The 20,648-nt window shown below is 41.5% G+C and overlaps 3 protein-coding genes across 4 annotated transcripts in view; 1 reads left to right on the top strand and 2 right to left on the bottom strand.

Annotated features, from left to right (window-relative positions):
• The first annotated feature begins 865 nt into the window (after positions 1 to 865).
• On the top strand, positions 866 to 4,464 carry rdh20 (retinol dehydrogenase 20). The gene is made up of 5 exons (XM_077530054.1): positions 866 to 1,411; positions 2,898 to 2,996; positions 3,094 to 3,239; positions 3,580 to 3,711; positions 3,788 to 4,464. Exons 1-5 carry the CDS (start codon positions 959 to 961, stop codon positions 3,906 to 3,908), a joined length of 951 nt encoding a protein of 316 aa, XP_077386180.1. The 5' UTR covers positions 866 to 958; the 3' UTR covers positions 3,909 to 4,464.
• A 399-nt stretch (positions 4,465 to 4,863) lies between these two features.
• On the bottom strand, positions 4,864 to 14,425 carry stau1 (staufen double-stranded RNA binding protein 1). Of its 2 annotated transcripts, none has more exons than XM_077530051.1 (15): positions 14,231 to 14,425; positions 12,858 to 13,112; positions 12,072 to 12,193; positions 11,825 to 11,981; positions 11,551 to 11,728; positions 10,423 to 10,594; positions 10,250 to 10,345; positions 9,954 to 10,166; positions 8,541 to 8,684; positions 7,545 to 7,691; positions 7,381 to 7,456; positions 6,822 to 7,135; positions 6,618 to 6,740; positions 5,698 to 5,777; positions 4,864 to 5,572 (listed from the first exon to the last, which is right to left on the bottom strand). In XM_077530051.1, exons 2-15 carry the CDS (start codon positions 13,042 to 13,044, stop codon positions 5,467 to 5,469), a joined length of 2,115 nt encoding a protein of 704 aa, XP_077386177.1. In that variant the 5' UTR covers positions 13,045 to 13,112; positions 14,231 to 14,425; the 3' UTR covers positions 4,864 to 5,466. The 2 variants fall into 2 exon arrangements, with proteins under 2 accessions (XP_077386177.1, XP_077386178.1); XM_077530052.1 differs by lacking the exon at positions 14,231 to 14,425 and adding an exon at positions 13,265 to 13,285.
• A 786-nt stretch (positions 14,426 to 15,211) lies between these two features.
• Positions 15,212 to 20,648, bottom strand: part of pbrm1l (polybromo 1, like) — a 17,585-nt gene continuing 12,148 nt past the window's right edge. The window contains exons 23-30 of the mRNA XM_077530050.1: positions 20,016 to 20,199; positions 19,720 to 19,927; positions 19,446 to 19,644; positions 19,217 to 19,372; positions 17,524 to 17,688; positions 17,207 to 17,271; positions 15,848 to 16,034; positions 15,212 to 15,607 (exon numbers count right to left, since the gene is read on the bottom strand). Of these exons, the coding sequence (XP_077386176.1) occupies positions 15,444 to 15,607; positions 15,848 to 16,034; positions 17,207 to 17,271; positions 17,524 to 17,688; positions 19,217 to 19,372; positions 19,446 to 19,644; positions 19,720 to 19,927; positions 20,016 to 20,199 (1,328 nt within the window). The 3' untranslated portion in view covers positions 15,212 to 15,443. The remainder of the gene's footprint in view (positions 15,608 to 15,847; positions 16,035 to 17,206; positions 17,272 to 17,523; positions 17,689 to 19,216; positions 19,373 to 19,445; positions 19,645 to 19,719; positions 19,928 to 20,015; positions 20,200 to 20,648) is intronic.

Below are 20,648 nucleotides of genomic sequence, written 5' to 3'. Positions count from 1 at the left end.
ATGAAGGGTCCAGTGCAAGAGTTTGAATGACACTATCAGAGGTTTTAGTATCACATTTGCTTATTAGACAACCGTGTGTTGCTGTTTTGAAGACAATTTTGCAACGGAGTTGTGAAATTGAACAACTGACACATTTCTGTTTATGTCATCCATCCATCCATCCATTTTCTGAACCGCTTGCTCCTCACAAGGGTCAGGGGGTTGCTGGAGCCTATCCCAGCCGGCTATGGGCAGTAGGCAGGGTACACTCTGAACCGGTTGCTAGGCAATCGCAGGGCACACTTTATGTCATTAGTATGTAAAAAAAAAATAATGTATCTCATAAATATATTTTTATAAATATATAATTGTAGGTCTAGTAATCGCTAATTATATTACATGGCTGTAGTCTCACCCTACCTGATTTCAAGGCATTGAATTCCAGGCCTTTGATCCCAGGCCATGAATTCAAGACCTGGAAATTAAGGCCTTGAATATGAACAACGTGGATTTCCATTATCGCGGGTAATTTTTGGACCGTAACACCCAGGGTAAACTATGAAACACTGTATAGGCCTTTATTTTATCATATAGAATGAAGCATGGCCCTCACTGGAGTTGCTAATGTTTGTCAGTACCTCGAGGTTTCTTGTTCAAGGCAAAAAAAAAAAATGTTTCCGTTACGGCTGTACGGGGTACCTAATAAACGGTCTAAGTACAGATTGTGTTTGACGTGTACATGTAGAAAGCTGGTGATGTCTCCTTACAAAAGACATTCTATGTTATTTTCCTTAGCACTGGAGCAAATGTAAACAACACACTGACAGCTTAGAGTGGCAGTAATGAGGCGCTCAAAGTATTTCTTCTAATCTGGGAGGAGGGTGTTTAAAAGCAGCAGGATGGAGGCTGAGGGCCACAAACGGCAGCCCGGCCGTCGGCGTGACTTCACCCGGCCGTTTGTGAACGTGAGCCAGCAAGCATGATCTTCCTCATGGACCTGCAGATGATGCTGCTGGACATGATTTACTTCATCCTGCGCAACAGCCTGCGGGCCGTGCTGCGGCCGCGCGTCAAGCCCATCGACGGCGAGCTGGTGCTGATCACCGGGTCGGGGGGAGGCCTGGGTGGCCTCTTCGCCCGGGAGTTCGCCAAGCGAGGCGCCGAGGTGGTGCTGTGGGACGTGGACGGCGCCGCCAACGAGCGCACGGCCAAGCTGGTGCGCGATTTGGGGGGCAAGGCGCACGCCTATACGGTGGACGTCACCGAAAGGGAGGACGTGTATCGCTACGCCGATGTGGTGCGGAAGGACCTGGGCCGGGATGTCACCATGCTGGTGAACAATGCCGGGGTGGTGGCCGGGCAACGAGTGCTGGACTGTCCGGACGAGCTCATCGAGAAGACCATTCGAGTCAATTGTCTCGCACTTTTCTGGGTAAGGCAAACCCTTGTTAAATTATTACATTTTTTGCTATCTAAATTCGATAAAAAATTTTTTTAACTAGCTCAATATATCTAATAATATAATAATAATAAATAATCATCTATATCTAATATGAATAAAGTAGCAAAATCTCAGGGGACAGACATTTTGTCACTTGCTCTCAACTGAGAATGACATCACAGTTGCTCGGGTAACATCCAATCACAGCTCACTGAAGCTGAGCCATGATTGGTTATTACCCGAGCAACTGTGATGTCATTTTCAGTCGACAGCAAGTGGCATGATGGCCGCCCCATGAAATGGTTAAAAATGGCTGGATTTTGCTACTTTATTCATATTCCACAATATGAATCAGAATGTCATGTTCAGACTAGCGGGAATGCATAAAATATTATTTTAAAACAAATTGTGGGGTTGACTTCCCTTTTAAAAGCCAGTACGCCATCAAATTAACTCAAACAGCTGCTTTTAATGCAGCGGTGTCAAACATACGACCCGCGGGCCAGAACCTGCCCATCAGGAGGTCCAATACAAATTGCAGTTTATCATTAGAATGAACTGATGTTGCTAATTTTATCCACTAGAGGGCGCACTGATGGCAGCTTAAATGACATTCTGAAATTTGGCTTTTACTTCGGGTTTGATGCAAAAGTTGTGCGCTCATTTCGTTAAGACATTTCATATTCCTTTATAAGATAATAATGGGACTATTTTCAGAATGTACGTGTAATTATTTACACGTGAGATCACATTTGGGTTAAAGTGGCCCCTGAACTCAAATGAATTTGACAGCCCTGCTTTAATGTATTTTATAATCAGGAAAATGTCAGGCAAAAAAAAATAAAATTAAAATAAAAGTAAGTTAACCACTTCTGTCAATTTTTATTTTATGTGAGGAATAAGCGGTTAAGAAAATGGATGGATGGATGGATGGATGATGATGATTATTATTATTAATAATGATAATTATTTTTATTTTTTATTTTTTTATTTTACAGATTTTACAGTTTTTTTTCCCACCTAGGAAGAACATGAAAAAAAACCTGTTCTCTCTTGTTTTTATTTGTTATAGTCGACGCCAGGATAGTATGGCTGTAACATGTAAACTTACCAAGCTTATTCGTATCATTTTTAACATAAACATCATGCAAATCAACTTGTGATTGTGATTGGTTAGCTAGGATCCAATCATGAACAAGAAATGTCGACATCATCATTTGAGACATGCAAACATGTCATGTCCACTGCAATATTGCTTCATTTTTTCGCAACAAAGAAAAACTTACAAAATGCATTTTTATCCTCATCTACTGGTACACAGCAGGTTATTGTCGTTAAAAATAAAGCACACCAACACAATCCCTTCACAGCATTGTTTACAATCCTCTTAATGCGAAGCTGCTCATGCAACAAAAGCGCCCTTCACGTTGCGCGTGAATATTACGTACCTCGACATCACTCTGCGTTTGTGTGACAGACAGTGAAGGCCTTCCTGCCTCAGATGAAGGCCCGGGATCACGGCCACATCGTGACCATCGCCAGCGTGCTGGGCCTCTTCAGCACAGGCTGCGTCGAGGTGAATCGGGAAATAAAATGAACAGAAAGCAATCTGAGATGTTTCTTTCCCCAGACAAATGCAGCATGAATGGATGTGTTTGTTGCACCTGAGACAGGACTACTGCGCCAGTAAGTTTGCTGCGGTGGGTTTCCATGAGTCTCTGGCTCACGAGCTGCTGGCTGAGGAAGTGGAAGGCGTGAAGACAACTCTGGTGTGTCCTTACATCGTCGACACGGGCATGTTTGAAGGCTGCAAGATAAGGTGTGGCACTATTATTGCTAATTTCATACCACTGACGATTCGATCTTTGACGATTCGATCACGATTCGATTTTTGACGATTCGATCTTTGACGCCTTGTATTATTTTTATTTTTCAAAATCTTGCAGGTAAATTTAAGTAAAATTTTCTTGTTCTGTTGGCAGATAATTTTGCTTATTTGGAGTAATAATTTTCTCATTTTACAATATATTTTTTCGTAAATTTTCTACTGTTCTTTTTTGCAGTCGTTCTCCAAGTGGTTGACAAATATTGTAGAGAGAGAAGAAAAAAAAAATCATTGATCATGTATGACTTCCTACTAAAATGTTGACTGCCAACAGAGAGGAAGTGGAGCTGGTCCTGCCCCCCCTGGAGCCTCAATACTGCGTGGAGCAGGCCATGAACGCCATCCTCATTGACCAACCACTAGTCTGCATTCCACGCCTCACCTACCTGCCTGTCCTCTTCAGAGCGTCAGTACCACGTGACGTCTCGTCCCACTCACACCGACCCAAAACCTGCTCATACCTTTTTCTTGTCGTCTTTCAGGTTGCTGCCATGGGAATCCAACGTGGTTTCGTACCGTTTCATGGGCTCCGACAAGTGCATGTATCCCTTCATCGATGCCAAGAGGAAACAAATGTTAAACGGTGTCAACTCGATCGCATAGGTTTAAAATTTAAACTGGCCTACTGCCAGGATTCATTCACATGCCGTTGGAACAAATGCAGAAGGCGAGGTGACGACTCAGACAAGTGGTTATCAGCGCTGCTGTTATTTTCAATCAGAGTTAAATGATGTAACGGTGTTCATACAATTAAATAAGTGACCTACATATTCGAAATCACATCGTCTAAGCGCATATTTTACCTTAGCAAAATCTCTAACACCTTTTTTTTTTTTTAAACAGTTACAGTATTGTGCTCTGTGTGAATGGCAACATGATTTGTAGCTTCTGCCATCTAGTGGAAGAGCATAAAATACAAGTTTTTTTTCCCACTTTAAAATTCATTCTACGATTACCATCATGAGTAACATCATCAATAAATGGACACCCCTATGGCATACGTCACGATGACGTCACGGGGTTTACTGGACGGCAAAAACAACTGTTGGAGGCATCGCTGGTTGTCTGTTTATTCTAATCTTTTTCTTTTTTAAATCAGTTTACTCACATATTAAGTTAACTCAAATGGCCGTTTTCGGCGTCCTTTCCGACATGCTTTCTGTGAACCACACGCCCTTGAGATGTTTTTGCCTCCAGCTAAGCCCCGCCCTTTAAATTGCGTCACATTGTTTACAAACTTTGAAGGGGTCTATACCGGTGAGCCAGTTCCAGAAGCAGATCTTTTCTCCATACTTTGGTAGAGGTTAATCTTGGTCTCATCAGTCCATAAAACTTTGTTCCTCAACTTTTGTCTCTGTACTTCTTTGCAAAATCCAATCTGGCGTTCCGATTTTGTTTGTGCGGATGAATGGCTTGCATCTTGTGGTATGGCTTCATTTGGTCTCTCAAAGTCTTCTTCAAACAGAGGATTGTGATACCTTCAGCTCTGTGGAGGGCGGCAGTGATGTTACTGAGTGCTGTCTTTGGGCGTAAAGAGAAGAAAAAAAAAACACTCATATTTGTTTTGTGCACAGGAGCACGCAGGTTTATTTCATTAAGGAGCAGGAAGGGACGGGAGGCCGACAAAGGAGGGAATCGGAGTTAAGACTGCCTTGCCACACACAGTGGAAACAACATCACGTTACATCACACGCTACATTTAAAGTAACACACTCTTTCTTCCTGGCCCTGCATGATCAATGTCGGTAACACGTCACTTGTGAATTTTGAGCGAAAGCACTGCAGAAACGTCGAAAGCTGCATCCTAGACAAGGATGAAAAAAACAAAAACAATACGGGACTTTTTTTTTTTTTTTTTTCATGAGTAACCTAAAGGCAGTAATAAAACATGATACTTAAAATCAAGAATTAACAGGACATAAATTCACAGTTTCCAAGTGAAGCCCCAAATCACTGGCTAGGATGCAGCTACTTCCACTAGTGAGCGACAAAAGAATATACAATTAAACAACATCAAGGAGAGCAAAACCAAAAATGTTCAGTTCAATCTTGTTTAACTGTGAACACGGTGTACCGGTGAATATGATTGGCAGCCGCCAAAGAAACGTCCTGCAGTGATTGGAACACAGTGTCTTCAAGTTTCCTTGAGTGCTTTTACAGTTCAAGACAACCTGATGGTCTCGACGTTGCCGTCCAGGGGCGGGGCCAGTGTGCTTGAGTTAGCCGGTTTGGGGTGCAGCTCGCCCTCAACCTCCTGTTTGCCACACCTGTCGGAAACGAGCCCAGTTCATGAGAGCGGCGGTTGTGGTTTACCATATACGCGAGGAATGAGCAGTTAAGAAAATGGATGGATGTTCAAAGGCTGACTTCATGCTATAAAGCGAGGACTTACCCAGGGGCTGTTCCGTTTCCTGTCCGCTCGTTTAACAGCTGCTCGTACTCGGACAGCAATTTCAATATATTAAGTGCAGCCTGTAAAAGGTGAAGAAGAGTCATTTATATCTTTTTCTAGCAACTTATTTACAGCTTACCAGACAACACAGCAAATAGAGCATTTTAGCTAGTTGTATCAAAACTAAGTGGTACATTAGGAGTTCAACCAAAAATGTAAACCGACTTACTTACTTACTGCGACACTTAAAGGGTCTGACGATGCAGTACGTTACAACAATTCAGTAGAATTACAGTAAACTCAAGTTCATCGCAGGGACAGAGCGGTGTGTGATGTCGGTGAGTGTGCTCTAAACCTCGAGGCTTTAAAAGCAAAATTGATTTGATATCGATTATTCGATTTTTTTTTAAAGAGATACTTTACTTATTTAGCCATTTTTGGCAGTCAAACATTAATATTTTGCCTATAATAAATTTTATATTTTCATTATTTTTCATGTACAATTAGTACCTTTAAAAACACATTTTGAAACTTGCTGTCGACTGAAAATGACATCACAAGGGCTCAGGTAACCAATCACAGCTCAGCTTGTGAATGTCACATGACCAAACCTAGAAGACAGGTGAGCTGTGATTGGTTACCTGAGCCCTTGTGATGTCATTTTCAGTCGACAGCAAGTTGCAAAATGTGTAATAATTGTACGTGAAAAATAATGAAAGTATCAAATTAATTATAGACAAAATATTAACTTATTATTGCTATAATGGGCTAAATAAGTGAAGTATCTCTTTAAATTATTCTCTATAGGAATTTTTTTTTTGAAATTAGATCTTGGAAGTCAACCAATGTCACCAAATGGCTTGTGTTCAACTTCCCTCCTTGTAGAAAAGGGGATTGAGATGATGTTTTGATTGTCCTACCATATCATGGCAGGATTCGACATCTTTCCCCATTCCGTGGCTGATGAGCGGTGGCTGGGAGGAGCAGTTTATCAGCGATACAAACTCATTCTTATTGTTTTTGGGGAAATCTTTGTATTCCACCTGCAAGCAAAATAAGAATGCAGTTTTTGTTGAGCTGATTGAGCGCCTGAAGACATTGACGACGACGACGACGACGACTACCTGCAGGCCCTGCACGGACGCGAGGTAAGCGAGCTGCTCCGAGGGCCTGGTGAGGGGCCCGTGCGGCGTCGGGATATTTTTGTTTTTTAAAATAGCCTCGGCCGTGTGCGACGTGCCCGAGTACAGCAGCTCGTTGGCGATGACGGCAGTGACGGTGGCCTTGCCGGGGTTTGCTGTTGCTCGGACGTAATCCTTGGCCTGGGGTCCTTGGCAGGCCCCGACCGCTTGAGCCAACTCGGGCACCATGGGCAGGATGCCCGCAGGGAGCTGCTGGTGGCTCAAGTAAGGCAGGCGGAACTCCTCCTCCTTGGAACCTGGAATATATCGTGGGAGGATGTGAGTATAAAACAGGAAGGGAAAAAAAAAAAAAAAGGAAAAGAGCAATGATGACAAGACGTTGAATCGGTAAGACTACCGAATGAACAATTCTGAGCTCTTCAAAAAAAAAAAAAAAAAAAAAAAAAAAAAAAAAAAAAAAAAAAAAAAAAAAAAAAAAAAAAAAAAAAAAATAAAACAGGAAGGGAGGAACAATTTGCGCATTCCAACCACTTGCGCTCACCCAGCGGCGCCTCCTCCATCGAGCCGGGTTCAAAAAACGTCACCTTGCGTCCATCGCCGGGCTTCTTCACAGGAGTCTGAAGAGTCCATAAACAACACACATTTTAGATTAAACATACAAACAGGGTCAGACTTCTCTATTACCTAAAAAGGTCAAACAAATACCCTCTCTTCAGTTTTAAGCGCCGGTTTGGAGGGCTGAGGCTGCGGCACTTTATATCCAAGTATCTCCAGCATCTTCTCTGCCGCGTTCTTCTTGGCCACTTTTTTGCTCGGCCCCATGCCCTCCGCAGACTGGCCGCACACTCTCACCTGGAACAAAAGCATGCAGGAAGCACGTATTTGAGATTAACTCTTTGAATGCCAAAAATGTTTAATAACGATTAGTGAAATCACAATGTATGCTGCCATAAACGTTAAAAGACGTCAACTACTTTTTTTTTTTTCCCTACTCAATGGGCAGTGCAACATTAAGTGCAGCGCTGCCTGGTCAACGGGTTGTGAAACCACAAACGCCCACTAACTATGGCCAGCAGATGGCAGCACTGTATCTCTTTTCAATGGGCTGCCGGTGTATGGAATTACAATGAAACATGACGGAATCGGATGAAATAGAAATTTTTCAAGGATGACGTGAATGATCAAAGCCTTTGCCGCATTAAACCTAATTCACAGTGTCACGAAACAAAAAATATCAATGTCAAAGACACTGTTGTGGAGAAAATGTAGCTTTTCACAAAAAACTCGTTTTCTCCTTATCCTTTCAATTTCCACTCAATGTCACTCAAATTACCTATTTTCAAATGGTGATTACTAAAGAACGGATTAAGGTAGAACAATACTTTTTTTTTCTAATGAAAGAATGGAATGTGATCTTTCATATAGTACCTAACTATGTATATGTAGTAAAAGAACACAATATTCTGTTTGCCTTTAAAACGGTGAGTTAAAATGCTCGAAATCGGCTGGCATTGTGGGTGTTTTTTTTTGAAAATGTGTGGCAGTAAAACAGTTAATATACAGAGCAGCACATTCAAAACTTCCTGGCAAGTTGCTAAGCAACCACGAAAGACAAACTTTTGCCAGGAAAGCAACAAGGAAATTAAGTGCAGTGTGAAAAGGCCTGGTGATGGACGAGAGCTTGGGTTGCCACGGACTCACTTGCATGACGAACTCCCGACGCCGCGGAAGCCCTCTCTCCGTCACCATGCTGTATTCGGGCTCCTTCTCCTTCTTGGCCTGCTGGATCTGAGCCAGACGGCTGATGGGATTCATTCCTTGGCCGTATTCCGGGCTGGTCTGCAGCTGTGGGGCGGTCATTTGTAACGTCAGGATGGAAGAAGCTTTTTTGGATTCAGTGCGAAGTTTATTCAACAACCAAGATAAGTCCGGTTGTCCCAAATCAATTCAATCTTCGAGGGTCATTTTTAACTAGATTTTTTCCCCCCATATTTATTCATTTTGTCTTCCATATATATCTCAATGTAAATATTGCATAACAACACAAACTGAGTGGGTGCAGGAATGCTTGTCACTTGGCTGCTTTATTCCAAGTGTTGACATCTCATCAAGAATCAGTATGCTCTAGTTACTTTATTTTGTTCTACTTGGCTTGTGCACTTGAATGTGAGGACATTTAGCCTGGAGTCGTGTGTATGTGCCTCTGCCTTTTCCATTTCTTCGTTTATTTTGCTTGTTTAAAACAATGAAGCCAATATATTAACTGTAGAAAAACAAGCTGTTTTGTATTTTGGGCAATCTGAAAAAAAAAAAAACAATACAGGGTATCAATTCTAATGTCATCAATTGATTTGATCTCGATTCACAAGAGTTCAGTTAGATTTTTTTTAGATTTGAATCATTTCAATCCAGAACCAATTAATTATGGCACATCAATTTTTCTTAAAAGTCAAGTACATGATAAAAACTCCACAAATATTAAATTCCAAAGTAAATTTTGCCGAGGCAGTATCTGGTCAAACGCGTGTTATAATCACTTAAGTGTGACACATTGATGAAAATGTTTAATATCTAATTCAATCATTGTAAATATAAAGTAAAAATAAATATGTATAATATAATATAATATAATAAATATGTCAGGTCTTTCATGAATATAAGAAAATACTGTTAAATTCATGTGTGTAAGCTACAAAAAAATTGGCCTTTAAAATTCTATTGTATTTTTTTTTTAAAGAATTTATGGGGGAAAAAAAAAGATATAAAACAATCGATTCATGGTCTTATGAATCAATTCAATATCAACTATTCGATTTTTTTTAAACCCATCCAAAAAAAAAAAGAAATCAATTTTAACAATTGATTACAAAACTGCTCTGATAGGCTGCAGCACCACAGACCCACCCCCGACCCTTGTGAGGAGTAAGCGGTTCAGAAAATGAATGGATTGATTATTAAATTGCCCATTTCATTGATCAAGGACATTCGCCACATTTAGGCCATGCTGAAGGACTCATCTTAAGACATTTTTTTCCCCACAAATTACATCACATTTCAATTCGCCAAATGTCCTTTTCTTTTCAAACTCTTCCCCGTGCAACATTCTTGGAGTACCTTAATGATGGATTTGGTTTTCTTCTTGATGCGTGGCAGCGTCTTCTCCATGCAGGGAATGTGAGGTAACCTCTTCAAATCGCCGAGCACAGCGGCAGCTGCCAACTTCTTTGCGATCTTTTTGCTCTTCCCCTCGCCCTCTCCGGTGAACTCGCCCACTGCCACGCGCACGACAAAGCTCTTGATGTGCGGCGGGCCTTCTTCTTTTAACACCTGGATAACACAATGACGCCGACGGTTGGGAAGCGCCCTTGCCGACATGTTGCTAATGAGCCTCCAATTAAAATAGGTGATACCTCAAAATTTACAGGTAGGTTGCGCTTCAGTGCGATCTCAAACACTTGACTGATTTCTGACTTGTTGAGGTTCTCTTCTTCAGGCTCTTCGTTCACCTGCGGAGGGAAAAAAACAAAACAATGCACATACAGATTGAATTGGTCAACAGGAATGCTGAACGCACGCCTCTCACCTCGGGCATCTGCTGCAATATGGGCTCCTTCTGCAGCACCCTCAGGGCCTTCATGGCTGCATCTTGCTTGGCGAGCTGCCACGTGCGCCCCTTCCCGAGAAACTGTTGGCCTCCGATGGATAGCTCCATGTGGTAGATCATTGGTCCCATGGGGGCAAATGGGTAGTAGTAACTGGACACACAAGTAAAAAATTAACTCATTCACTTCCAGCCATTTGCTCCGCTCCTGGCGGTTTTAGTGGATTTTGACAGATTTTGCAAAGCCCACAGAATATTGTGTTTCTATTGTATATAAAAACATGGAACCTACCAAAAGAAAGATTAGAGTCTCTTCTTTCATCAGGAAAAAAAGCATATTTGTATCTTTCTGTTTTGCAGCAATTAGCATTAGAATATAGCTAAGTTTTGTCAATATTCACATTCCTGGTGAAAACACCAGCAAAGAGCTTGTTGCGACATGGCCCTGGCTGATCTCTTACACTCTGCTGCCTCCTGCTGGCCGTAAAAAACTACAGTTGCTTTAAGCCACCTCTTCATGGCAGAAGCTGCATCAAAGCCTTCTGTATGTTCTTACATTAAAAATGTACAAATATGTTTTTGGGAGTGAAGGACAAGAGTGACAGATTTTGCAAGGCCCACAGAATATTGTGTTCTATTGCTACAAAAACATGCAACCTACCAAAAGAAAGATTATAGTCTCTTCTTTCATCAGGAAATATATATATATATATATATATTTGTATCTTTCCGTTTTGCAGCAATTAGCATTAGAATATAGTTATGTTTTGTCAATATTCACATTCCTGGTGAAAACACTGACAAAAAGAGCTTGTTGCAACATGGCCATGGCTGAGCTCTGCTGCCACCTGTTGGCCTTTTTTTTTTTTTTAAATAACTACCATTGCTTTAAGCCACCTGTTCAGAACCTGCATCAATGCCTTCTGTATGCTCTTACATTCAAAAAAAAAAAAAAAAAAAAAATTATATATATATATATATATATATATATAGAAATAAAACTTTTGGGAGGGAAGGACAGTATTTAAAAATGTTTTTGGGGATTGAATGAGTTAGAAAAAGACAGTTGAGTGAAACAGAAAAAGTGTACATTAGCTGGACCAAACTTACTGTTGCATAGAGCGATGATGATGATGATGATGATGATGATGATGATAGGGCCCCGTGACACGCATTCCATACCCCATGCTTGTTGGTCTCATCGGGAATTGGTCGATAGGTTTGTATATGGGCTTTTTACTAAGTCTTGAGCATAATGCGTTCAACTCCATGATTTGAATCATACCATCTGTCAGGAGGAAGCACACATAAACGCAACCAATCCTGCTATGAAGACACATTCAAACAAAATGTGATTCCTGTGAGAGCAGCGCGACGCACCCACCTGAGTGCCTGCCTGTGTGGCGGTGTGTCCTGATGGTGGGCTTGGGAAGCGCTGTCTCATCCAGGGCAGACGTAGCAGCGGAATGCTGGGCCTTCTTGATGCTGGTCCCCTCAGCATCCCAGTGCTGATCTCCCAGTGTGAGCCGCACTGAAAAAATCTGACGGGGAGAAGGAACATCGTAAGCTTTCCGTTTATTAAATAATAACGAAGGAATGAAAGTTTGTGGTGAAAGATTTTCCCAACATACTTTGGAGTGAGCCGGTCCTTGCTCGCTCAGTAGCTTATACTCAGGTTGGAGCTTGTTGAAACGGGCTAACTCATTCACCAAACACATGGGGGTCTTCTCTTTAGGGTTTGCCATGTTAGATACTGGAAGAACAAAAAAAATGGTTGACTATATATGATACAAAAAAAGCTTACATGTGCATCTGTAAATGGACTAAAACAGAGTAAATTTTCAAATTAGATGACATCTCGGCTCAAAAGGCTTCTGTTTTTTTTTTTTTTTTTTTTTTTTTTTTGGTGTTGGGGGGGATTTTTCATTTCAAACGTGAGGCCCAGCTCCAATTAGTAATGTTAATCTAAGTCTATGCTTGGAAATATTTTCTGTTGCACTCCATTTAGGAAAAAGAAAACATTCTGCCGCGACAAGAAATAGTATTATACGTGTATAAAATTGGTTTAAGTACGCTTCTGCATCTATTATTAACATTAATGAAAACAAATAAATATATAGATCAAATTAAAATAAACTAATCATTTGACATGTTTTAGTCTGTCACAGAAAAGATTTGAAGTGCATTATTTTGCCTGAGAGCGCTACTGCCACCTACTGTAGACAATGTGCACTTTATTCTTGTGAGGCAAAAAAAAAAAAAAAAAAAAAAAGCATGTTCAACAGGTCTTCCGCCCCAGTACTCCTAATTGTGATATTTTAAACTCAGCCCAACAATATCACGTTTTATTCCATCGATCAATTCAAATGTAAGAACGACTTTCTGAGCAAACAAACGCACAATTAAAGGCAACAAACCTGTGATGGTCGCGTAGGGAGTGGCCGAGCCCGCAGGGAGAGCCGAGTTCCTGACGGGCTGGCCGGCGCTCTCCGACGCCAACGTGCTGGCGGCACAGGGGATGCTGAAGCCTGGCTGAGGTTGAGGCTGCCCTAGTTGTAGTGGAGCAGGGGCAGCGGGCATGGGACTGGCCGGACACTGGAACATGCTTGCTGCTCTGGGTTTGTCACGGGGGTGGCTTGGATAAACTTTTCAGTGTTGCAATGATAGGGGAACTGTTGATAGAAGAGAAGATAGATTAGCACTGTGAGGAAACGAGGGCACATGAGAGCATTTGATTCTTAAATGGAATAGACAACTTTAAATTCAAATGATGTTTGTCAGGAGCATAACGCCTTGCGAGAGGGACGTTTTTGCTAAAACACACTTGGAATTCCCTCCTCCAGAGACCCCCAGGGGACGGAGAACATCGCTGGCATGGCATGTCACGACGGCCCTGTCCAGAGAAAGCGTTGTCGTTTTTGACTCCTATGAGATTTAGGGTTTGACTTTCATTCTTGCCCATGACATCAACTCATGTCATCCGTACAGCTTCTCATTTCAATGCCACTTTATTAAGCAATGCTTCATTTATTAAAATCAATTTAAAAAAAAATGCTGCAAAGGTGCTCTCCAAATGGGTGAAGTGGGTGGCACCTTTTCTCAGCATGTGTGCAAGTTGGACAATTAATGGTGACAAAGTCTTGCATATCCTATCATGATTTATTTGTTTATAGTTGTAGTCATATTACATACCTAGCAAATACCTCATTGTTTTTCTGACCATGTGCACAAATGGGCAAGGTTCAGTCTCGTTTTCCAAAACGCTCCATTCGCTCTCCACTACAAACCCTTCATAGGTGTTAGAAGAGAAAATCGCAGACTTCCGCTATTTTAAATCAATTAAGTGGGAGGGCCAGACGGTGAGCAAGACAGAAAGCCTCCAAAAGCGGTATAGATGTATTGCATATGCTCGTCATTGCACACGTGCAATGCCCATTCAACATGACAATAACTTAATATTGAGTCTGTGTTGAAATGAGGCCGCCCCGTGAGTAGTGGTGTCCAGACAAACCACGTCCGAGATTTTTTTTTTTAGCGTCCTTGCTAACGCAGGTACTCTTCAGACCCTTTGTGAAAAAATTTAATTTAGCACATTATAAAGCGCGTCAAATGTGTCAACGCAAAGACGAATAACCAGCCGAAAAGCTAAAAGAGCTGACAGTGTTTCCCCCCACACAGGTAAGGTTTTTTTTTTTTTTTTTCGCCCCCCACCGAAGACCAGAACAGCCGACGAAAAGTGCTAGCTTTGCTACGTTAGCCTCGACCAAGTCTGCACAATGCACAGCCTCACCTTTGCGTTCGCCTCACAGGTTTGAAGCTGCTCAATAGGACACACTGGTTTGGTGACGTCTGAGTTACTCAATGGCCACGTTCAAGGGCTCATTTATGCATTTTTTGTAATCAAAACGCGGGCGGTGGAGAAGTGGACATGGGGGAGACAAGGCAAACACTAAAGAGAATGGCTAGATGTTAAGCCGACTTCAGGAAGTGACGTCACGGAAAGAGGAAATGTTTCCAAAATAAGGCACCCATGCGAGGCGACATACCACAGCATCCCCATGGTGTTGGGACTTTGACTGGCGTTTTAAGCCTTTAATTGGGGTACGGTGTTTACGGATCTTTTGTACAAATGCACTTTCTGCTAATATTGCATTACATATATTAGTTTTCCCATGAGTAGACACTGTACGTTTTTCAACAGTAAGTATTACCAATTATCCTCCCACCCCTAATTCAGTGTTCTAAATTTACGTTTTTCTGCACGCAACTAAAATTTTCTTTTAAAATCCACCGTCAATGTCACACCTGCTACGGACACAAAACAAGGAGCACTTTTTTTCCCCCAATCCAAATTATTTTCAGTTTAATGTTGGATCATTTCACACATTTTGTTTCAGAATATTCCACAGTATGCACTTTTGCTTTAAACTTCAGTCAGCTTTACAGATGCCATGTCTGCTGAGAAAATAACTGATACACACATTGGGCTTCTCCTCAATGTTGATTTAGCACTTTTGCTCTGCAATATTCTACACTGAACATTTCCATACTTTTGCTTTAAACTTCATTCTCTGAAAACAACCACGACACATACGGTGGAAGATGCAAGAGGAAACAATGATAGCACCTATGATGGAAACACCTGTTACTTACTGTTCTAAAGGGAGGAGTATTTGAGGTGTCATTTCAAGTGGAGTAAGGCATCTACTTGAGGGAATATGTAACATTTTTGTTCAATTTACCATAACAGCAACTTCAGGTACTCATTAAATAGTATTTATAAGTTTATTTTAACAGTACGAATAAGCCAAAACACGTTTTGCAGCAAAATTAATCAGCAGAGTAAAAAACCCCAAAACAAAATGCATAACTATTTACCTCAATATCGTTACTAATAAATATAAAATTGGTTAGGAATAGCTATAAAATATTGCTTCGAGGGTCTACGGTTCCACCAAGTTTGAAAGTCGGGGCCATGAGGGGTGTGGTTACAAGTGTACATGTCACAAATTGTACGCCTGACAAATGTTGAGTGAGTCCCTTAGCATCAGGTCACGCAGGCGCCAAAGCGCGTCCGCCATCGTGGAGTGGGCTCCTTTGCTCTTCAGCCAGTGCGCCGGCAGCCGACTCTCTTGCTCTTTGGTCATGTGAGCGTCTCGCCTTTGAGCTGTTGTGGAGACAAGTTTTGGATGCAAAAGTTATTGCGGCAGGGTTTTCATTGCACGATTCACGAGACAATTAAGATATGGTTCACGCTCGTGAAATGGGGGGGACGCGCAGAATCATAAATATTGAAATTTATTAAAACAGTCAGTAAATGTGTCAACTGAAAAATACATAGAAATAAATACAGTCAAAATAATTGAAAGCAAGCCGTCATAGGGGTGAAAGCAGCCTACTTTCGAACCTTTCAGCGTCTGGTCCCACTTGCTGACCGTGCTGGAGTCTGAATTCAAGCCCTCGATATACTTCAGGTAGGCCTCCGAGTGCAGCACCCTCTGAGTCTTCGGCGGCGGAGCTACAAACATGGGCGGGGTCTGGCCCTGGCCTGGGTAGGGGGGGGGCGCATGCTGTCCTGGGCTGAACATCCCTGGCTGGAATGGAAAGATTTGCTATTTTCTACTCGAAAAATTCATAATAATTCAAAATCATAATGCAATTGCAAGTAACCACAGTGTTACTATTACTGTTAATATTGCTGCTGGGACAACTTTGTTTCACTCATGGCATAAAAAAAAATATCACTAAAACATCCACAGTTGCATAAAAACTAGGGGTGTAACGATAATGGCAATATTGCGATATCAAAACTGCTACAATCTTTCGTCATCGTCATGTCACAATAGTGAAAGAAGCACATCTTTTAAAAAGGTCAAGTTGATTTCCATTTGTGCAGTTCTAGCACCCTCTGATGGCTATTTTTGTTTTTTTTAGTGCAGTTTAATTTTCATACGGCTTGTTTTGGCCCTTCTATGTTTAAAATCCACGCTAATCAAGATTAATATGCTTGTGAACCGAGACAATATGTGGAGGAACTCAATGTGTATGTGCATTAGCAAGGTAGCGCCTCAATATTAACTCATTCACTCGCAGCCATTTTCACTGAAGCAACCCACTTCGCTCCCGGCTGTTTTACTGCATTTTCACTGATTCTGCAAGCCCCACAGAATATTGTGTTCTATTACTATAAAAGTATGGAACCTACCAAAAGTAAGATTAGAGTCTCTTCTTTCATCAGGAAAAAAAAGCATATTTGTATCTATTTCCGTTTTGCATCAATTAGCATTAGAATATAGGTAAGTTTGATCCTTATTTACATTCCTGTTGAAATCACTGTCAAAAAGAGCTTGTTGCAACATGGCCATGTCTGATATTTTATACTCTGCTGCCACCTGCTGGCCGTTTTTTGTAATAACTACCATTGCTTTAAGCCACCTATACATGTCAGAGGCTTTATCAAAGCCTTCTGTATGTTCTTGCAAAAAAAACAAAAAAACAAAAAAACAAACAAAAAAACCCCCCGTATAAATACGTTTTTGGGAGTGAAGAACAAAGTATTAAAAACGTTTTAACACGTTGTTGGGTTTGAATGATTTATTTATTTATTTTTTAACAATATTGTGACCTTTTTTGTATTGCCAACCTCCCCACAATACCGCGATAATTATCGTACCGTGACCTTCATATCGTGATATCGTTTCGTGATTGCGTTACATCCCTAATAAACACGAGGACTAACTACGATGGGCAATTGTTTGTAGCTCACCTGCTGCATGTAGCCTCCTGGAGCAGGACTTCCCGACATGCCGTTCACAGCAGCACCCATCATGCCTATTAAAAAGGAATCATTACTCTTTGTCTAACAACTATAGCGACACCAGTAACTTTTAAATAAAACCCAAGAAAAAAAAAAAAGCGCATGTACTGTATAGTGACTTCAGCTAAATGTTAGTAGTTGGCTACCCGTGTTATCACATGCGTCAGTCGTGTCAATGTCAATCCTGTATGTGAATACAAACTGAGAGGCGACTCGAGCCCCACCCCCGTCACATGGAGCAGACAAAGACCACAGTAAAGCCTTACCATGATGAAGCATGCCCGGGTACGCAGGCATACCACATTGTTGGAGATGGTGAAGAGGCAGGTGGGGGCCCCCTGCTTGGTAAGGTGACATTGGGGCCACACTCAACAAACCCTCATGGGGGCCCTGCATGGGCATGTAAGGTGGCCCGTAAGCTCCCATCATGCCTTGGGGGAAAGAGGGCGAGGAGAGGATGACAACATATTCATGCATAAGTGACATGCAGCGGACTGTGATATGACATGCACTATTGTTGCACACACTTGGCCCCTTTCACACAAAGGCCTCACAACGGATATCCATAGCTCTGGACTAGAGTATGGCCAGACAAACTATTGTGATGGTTTTTGAAATGTAGCGTTTATAACTACCGTAATGTCAAAACAAAGTAAACAGTCTGGTTATTCTCATTTACGTTAGCTTTTGCGTGGCAAAACTAATTTGTGTATGTTATTGCTAATTAATTGTAATGAGAGGTGTTCCGGTCTGATATCAGCTAAAATTACAGTATCGGATCATATCTGTCTACATACAGAATCTCCACTAATAATAATAAAGCACCGAACTCAATTACAGCAACAGCACATATATTTATTACCTTGGCTATTAGAGATAGACTAATATGTTTTTATTACTAGTCAAGGAGGCCGATAACCGATATTTGGAGCCGATATTAATTTTCAGTAAAATAAAATAAAATAAAGAAATATATATATTTTTTTTTTAAAGGGAGGAGGGGGGTGATATCAGCATCAAAAGTGTTTTTAAAATACAAATGTCAAGCTTGACTTTGTTGCAATGTCTTAAACATATTTAGTGAAGTATTTTTCTGACTTTCCAAAATGTAAAACTTTTTATTTTTTATATTTTTATTCATTTTTTTTATCTTGACAGTAGACATCCTTTTAAATTTCTAGCAAAATGTTCAGGGAGCTCCCAATGTTATTAGTACGTCTTAACAAGTTAAATGGAAACTTGAATGTGTAAATACCATAGGTATAGTTTTTTTTTTTGGTTTTGTTTTTTACAGTAAATATTTTTTCCCCAAATTTAAAAATACCTGAAATATTACTCTTTGTTTTAAGGTCGAACATACACAAATGCTTCAAATGGTATTTTTATCTATTTTTAAATAAAAAGTTCCCTGAGAGTAAAATGGTTTTAGATGTACTTTTTATCGTCAAAATGCCCAATATTGGTGATAATAATTGGCTCGGTCTAGCCCTAATTTGCTCCTTGACAAGCTCTCTATCAAATAGGAAATCATCATAACCAGCGATCATGTGACACATTGAGACTATGGGGTCAAGTTTTCAAAACTATTAACCTGGAAGTGTCCAGCAGAATTTTGAAAACACCACGTTTGTGATACTAACACGAGGGATGAGCGACTACTGATACCAGGTGTTGGTATCTGCAACACATTTAATTAAGTAATTAATTATCACGGGCCTCCAACTGAAAAATAACAGGCTATGCGTGTGAAAGGGACTGGAGTAATAAATGAGTGTTAGCAGGCAAAACAAGAATGGAAGATTTACAGTTAAAATGGTTATTCATGCAACGTCATGATCATGCGGTTTTAAAGTTGACAAGCATAAAACACAAGGCAAGGTTAAAAAGTTTGAAATCGTCCTGCCTCATTTCCTTGCTGCCATGTAGTCAAACACCCGTGCTGTGTCTGAGAGGGGTTACCTGACATAGGTGTCATGGTCTGGTTTATCATGCCCATAGTGCTAGGCGAAGGCACGACCCCCATCAGCGACCCTACGGGGGTACCTGATCTTGGGGACGCTTGCTTCAGGGCTGGCCTTTCCCGTTCCTGCTGCTCCACGATTTTGGCTGCCCGTTCTGCAACAAAAAACGAAAATGTGTCGCCACGGTTCGGGATCGGGAACTCGCGCCCATCTTCTGCAGCGTCAACCTTCGTAGTCGGCTTTCTTGACGGCTTCGAGGTTCCTCCACTCGGTGCCCACCAGGCGACTCAGTTCGCCGAAAGAAAAGTCCGGGTGTCGAGCCTTGATGACTGCCCGCATCTCGCTGCTGAACAGGATGTAGCCGCTCATGTTGATCTTCCGCTTGGCGCCTTCCTTCTTGGACAAGCCTTTAATCTTTGGTGTGGACTGGAATTGGAAAAAATGGGGTGAAGCGGTTTTGTATGTGAGAAAAAAATATATATTTGTGGTTTGAATGCATACCTGAGCAGGTGTGTAAGGCATGCCGTCCATATCGCTGGTGAGAGAGGTTTGCATCTGAGGTATGGAAGGCGTTTCCATGCCCTCATCATCATCATCCATGTCATCCATGTCATCATCTCCATCCTCTATATCTGCTAGCTTCACCTCAAGCTCAGCTATCTTCTTATTCAAAAAGGGAGACGCTTCCTTTTGTGGAACTATTAATTTCCTGCGGATGACAAAAAAATAAATAAAAAATACATAACCTTGTACCGATTGTGCTTTGAATCACAAGTGCTTCGTACAAATGCACTCACCTAAAATAATAGACCTCATCCTCCACCACTTTCGAAGAGTACGAGAAGCGCTTCATCCCCTTGAACTTTTTCACCTGTTTTTCAGACTCGATGTAGCGGCTCTCGCAAAGAAGATTATCCTCTTCGGCAACCTCGGTAGGTCTGCATGACAGGTAGTCTTTGAATGATGACACCATGCATTTGCCTAGGAGAGAAAAAAACAACAAAAAAAACAACAACAATGACATAACAATGACGTAGCTAAGATTCCATTACCCTATTTTACAAAAATAAAAGCGATATTTTCCATAAAGTACAATTCCGATTCTCGTTATGTCCCGTCTTGCGATACCTCGCTGTTCTGTCGGAGGTGCTCATGATGTTTACGGAAGATGGAGACCCGGTGTTGTTTACATTCCTTTAAAAACACTCTCCCCTCATCGGGCAGGTTTGGGCATTAATTAATCGTGTTATGGTGCGGACGGATAGAATGGATTTCAACGACGACGTGTGCCTTGTCCCGCTTGTTGTGCGTGGTAACGGCCATTTCTCAGGCAATGATATGGAACGTGCATTGAACGGCAGCATATTGGCTCTATAGCTAAATCGCTTTGTGCTTAAAAAGACTTGTTATCCCCTTGGGAGGCAGTTCCG

The sequence above is a fragment of the Festucalex cinctus genome, chromosome 8, assembly GCF_051991245.1.
Source record: "Festucalex cinctus isolate MCC-2025b chromosome 8, RoL_Fcin_1.0, whole genome shotgun sequence".
Taxonomy (NCBI): domain Eukaryota; kingdom Metazoa; phylum Chordata; class Actinopteri; order Syngnathiformes; family Syngnathidae; genus Festucalex; species Festucalex cinctus.
The sequence above is the reverse complement of the archived record's forward strand: the minus strand, read 5'-3'. Positions and strand labels throughout refer to the sequence as shown.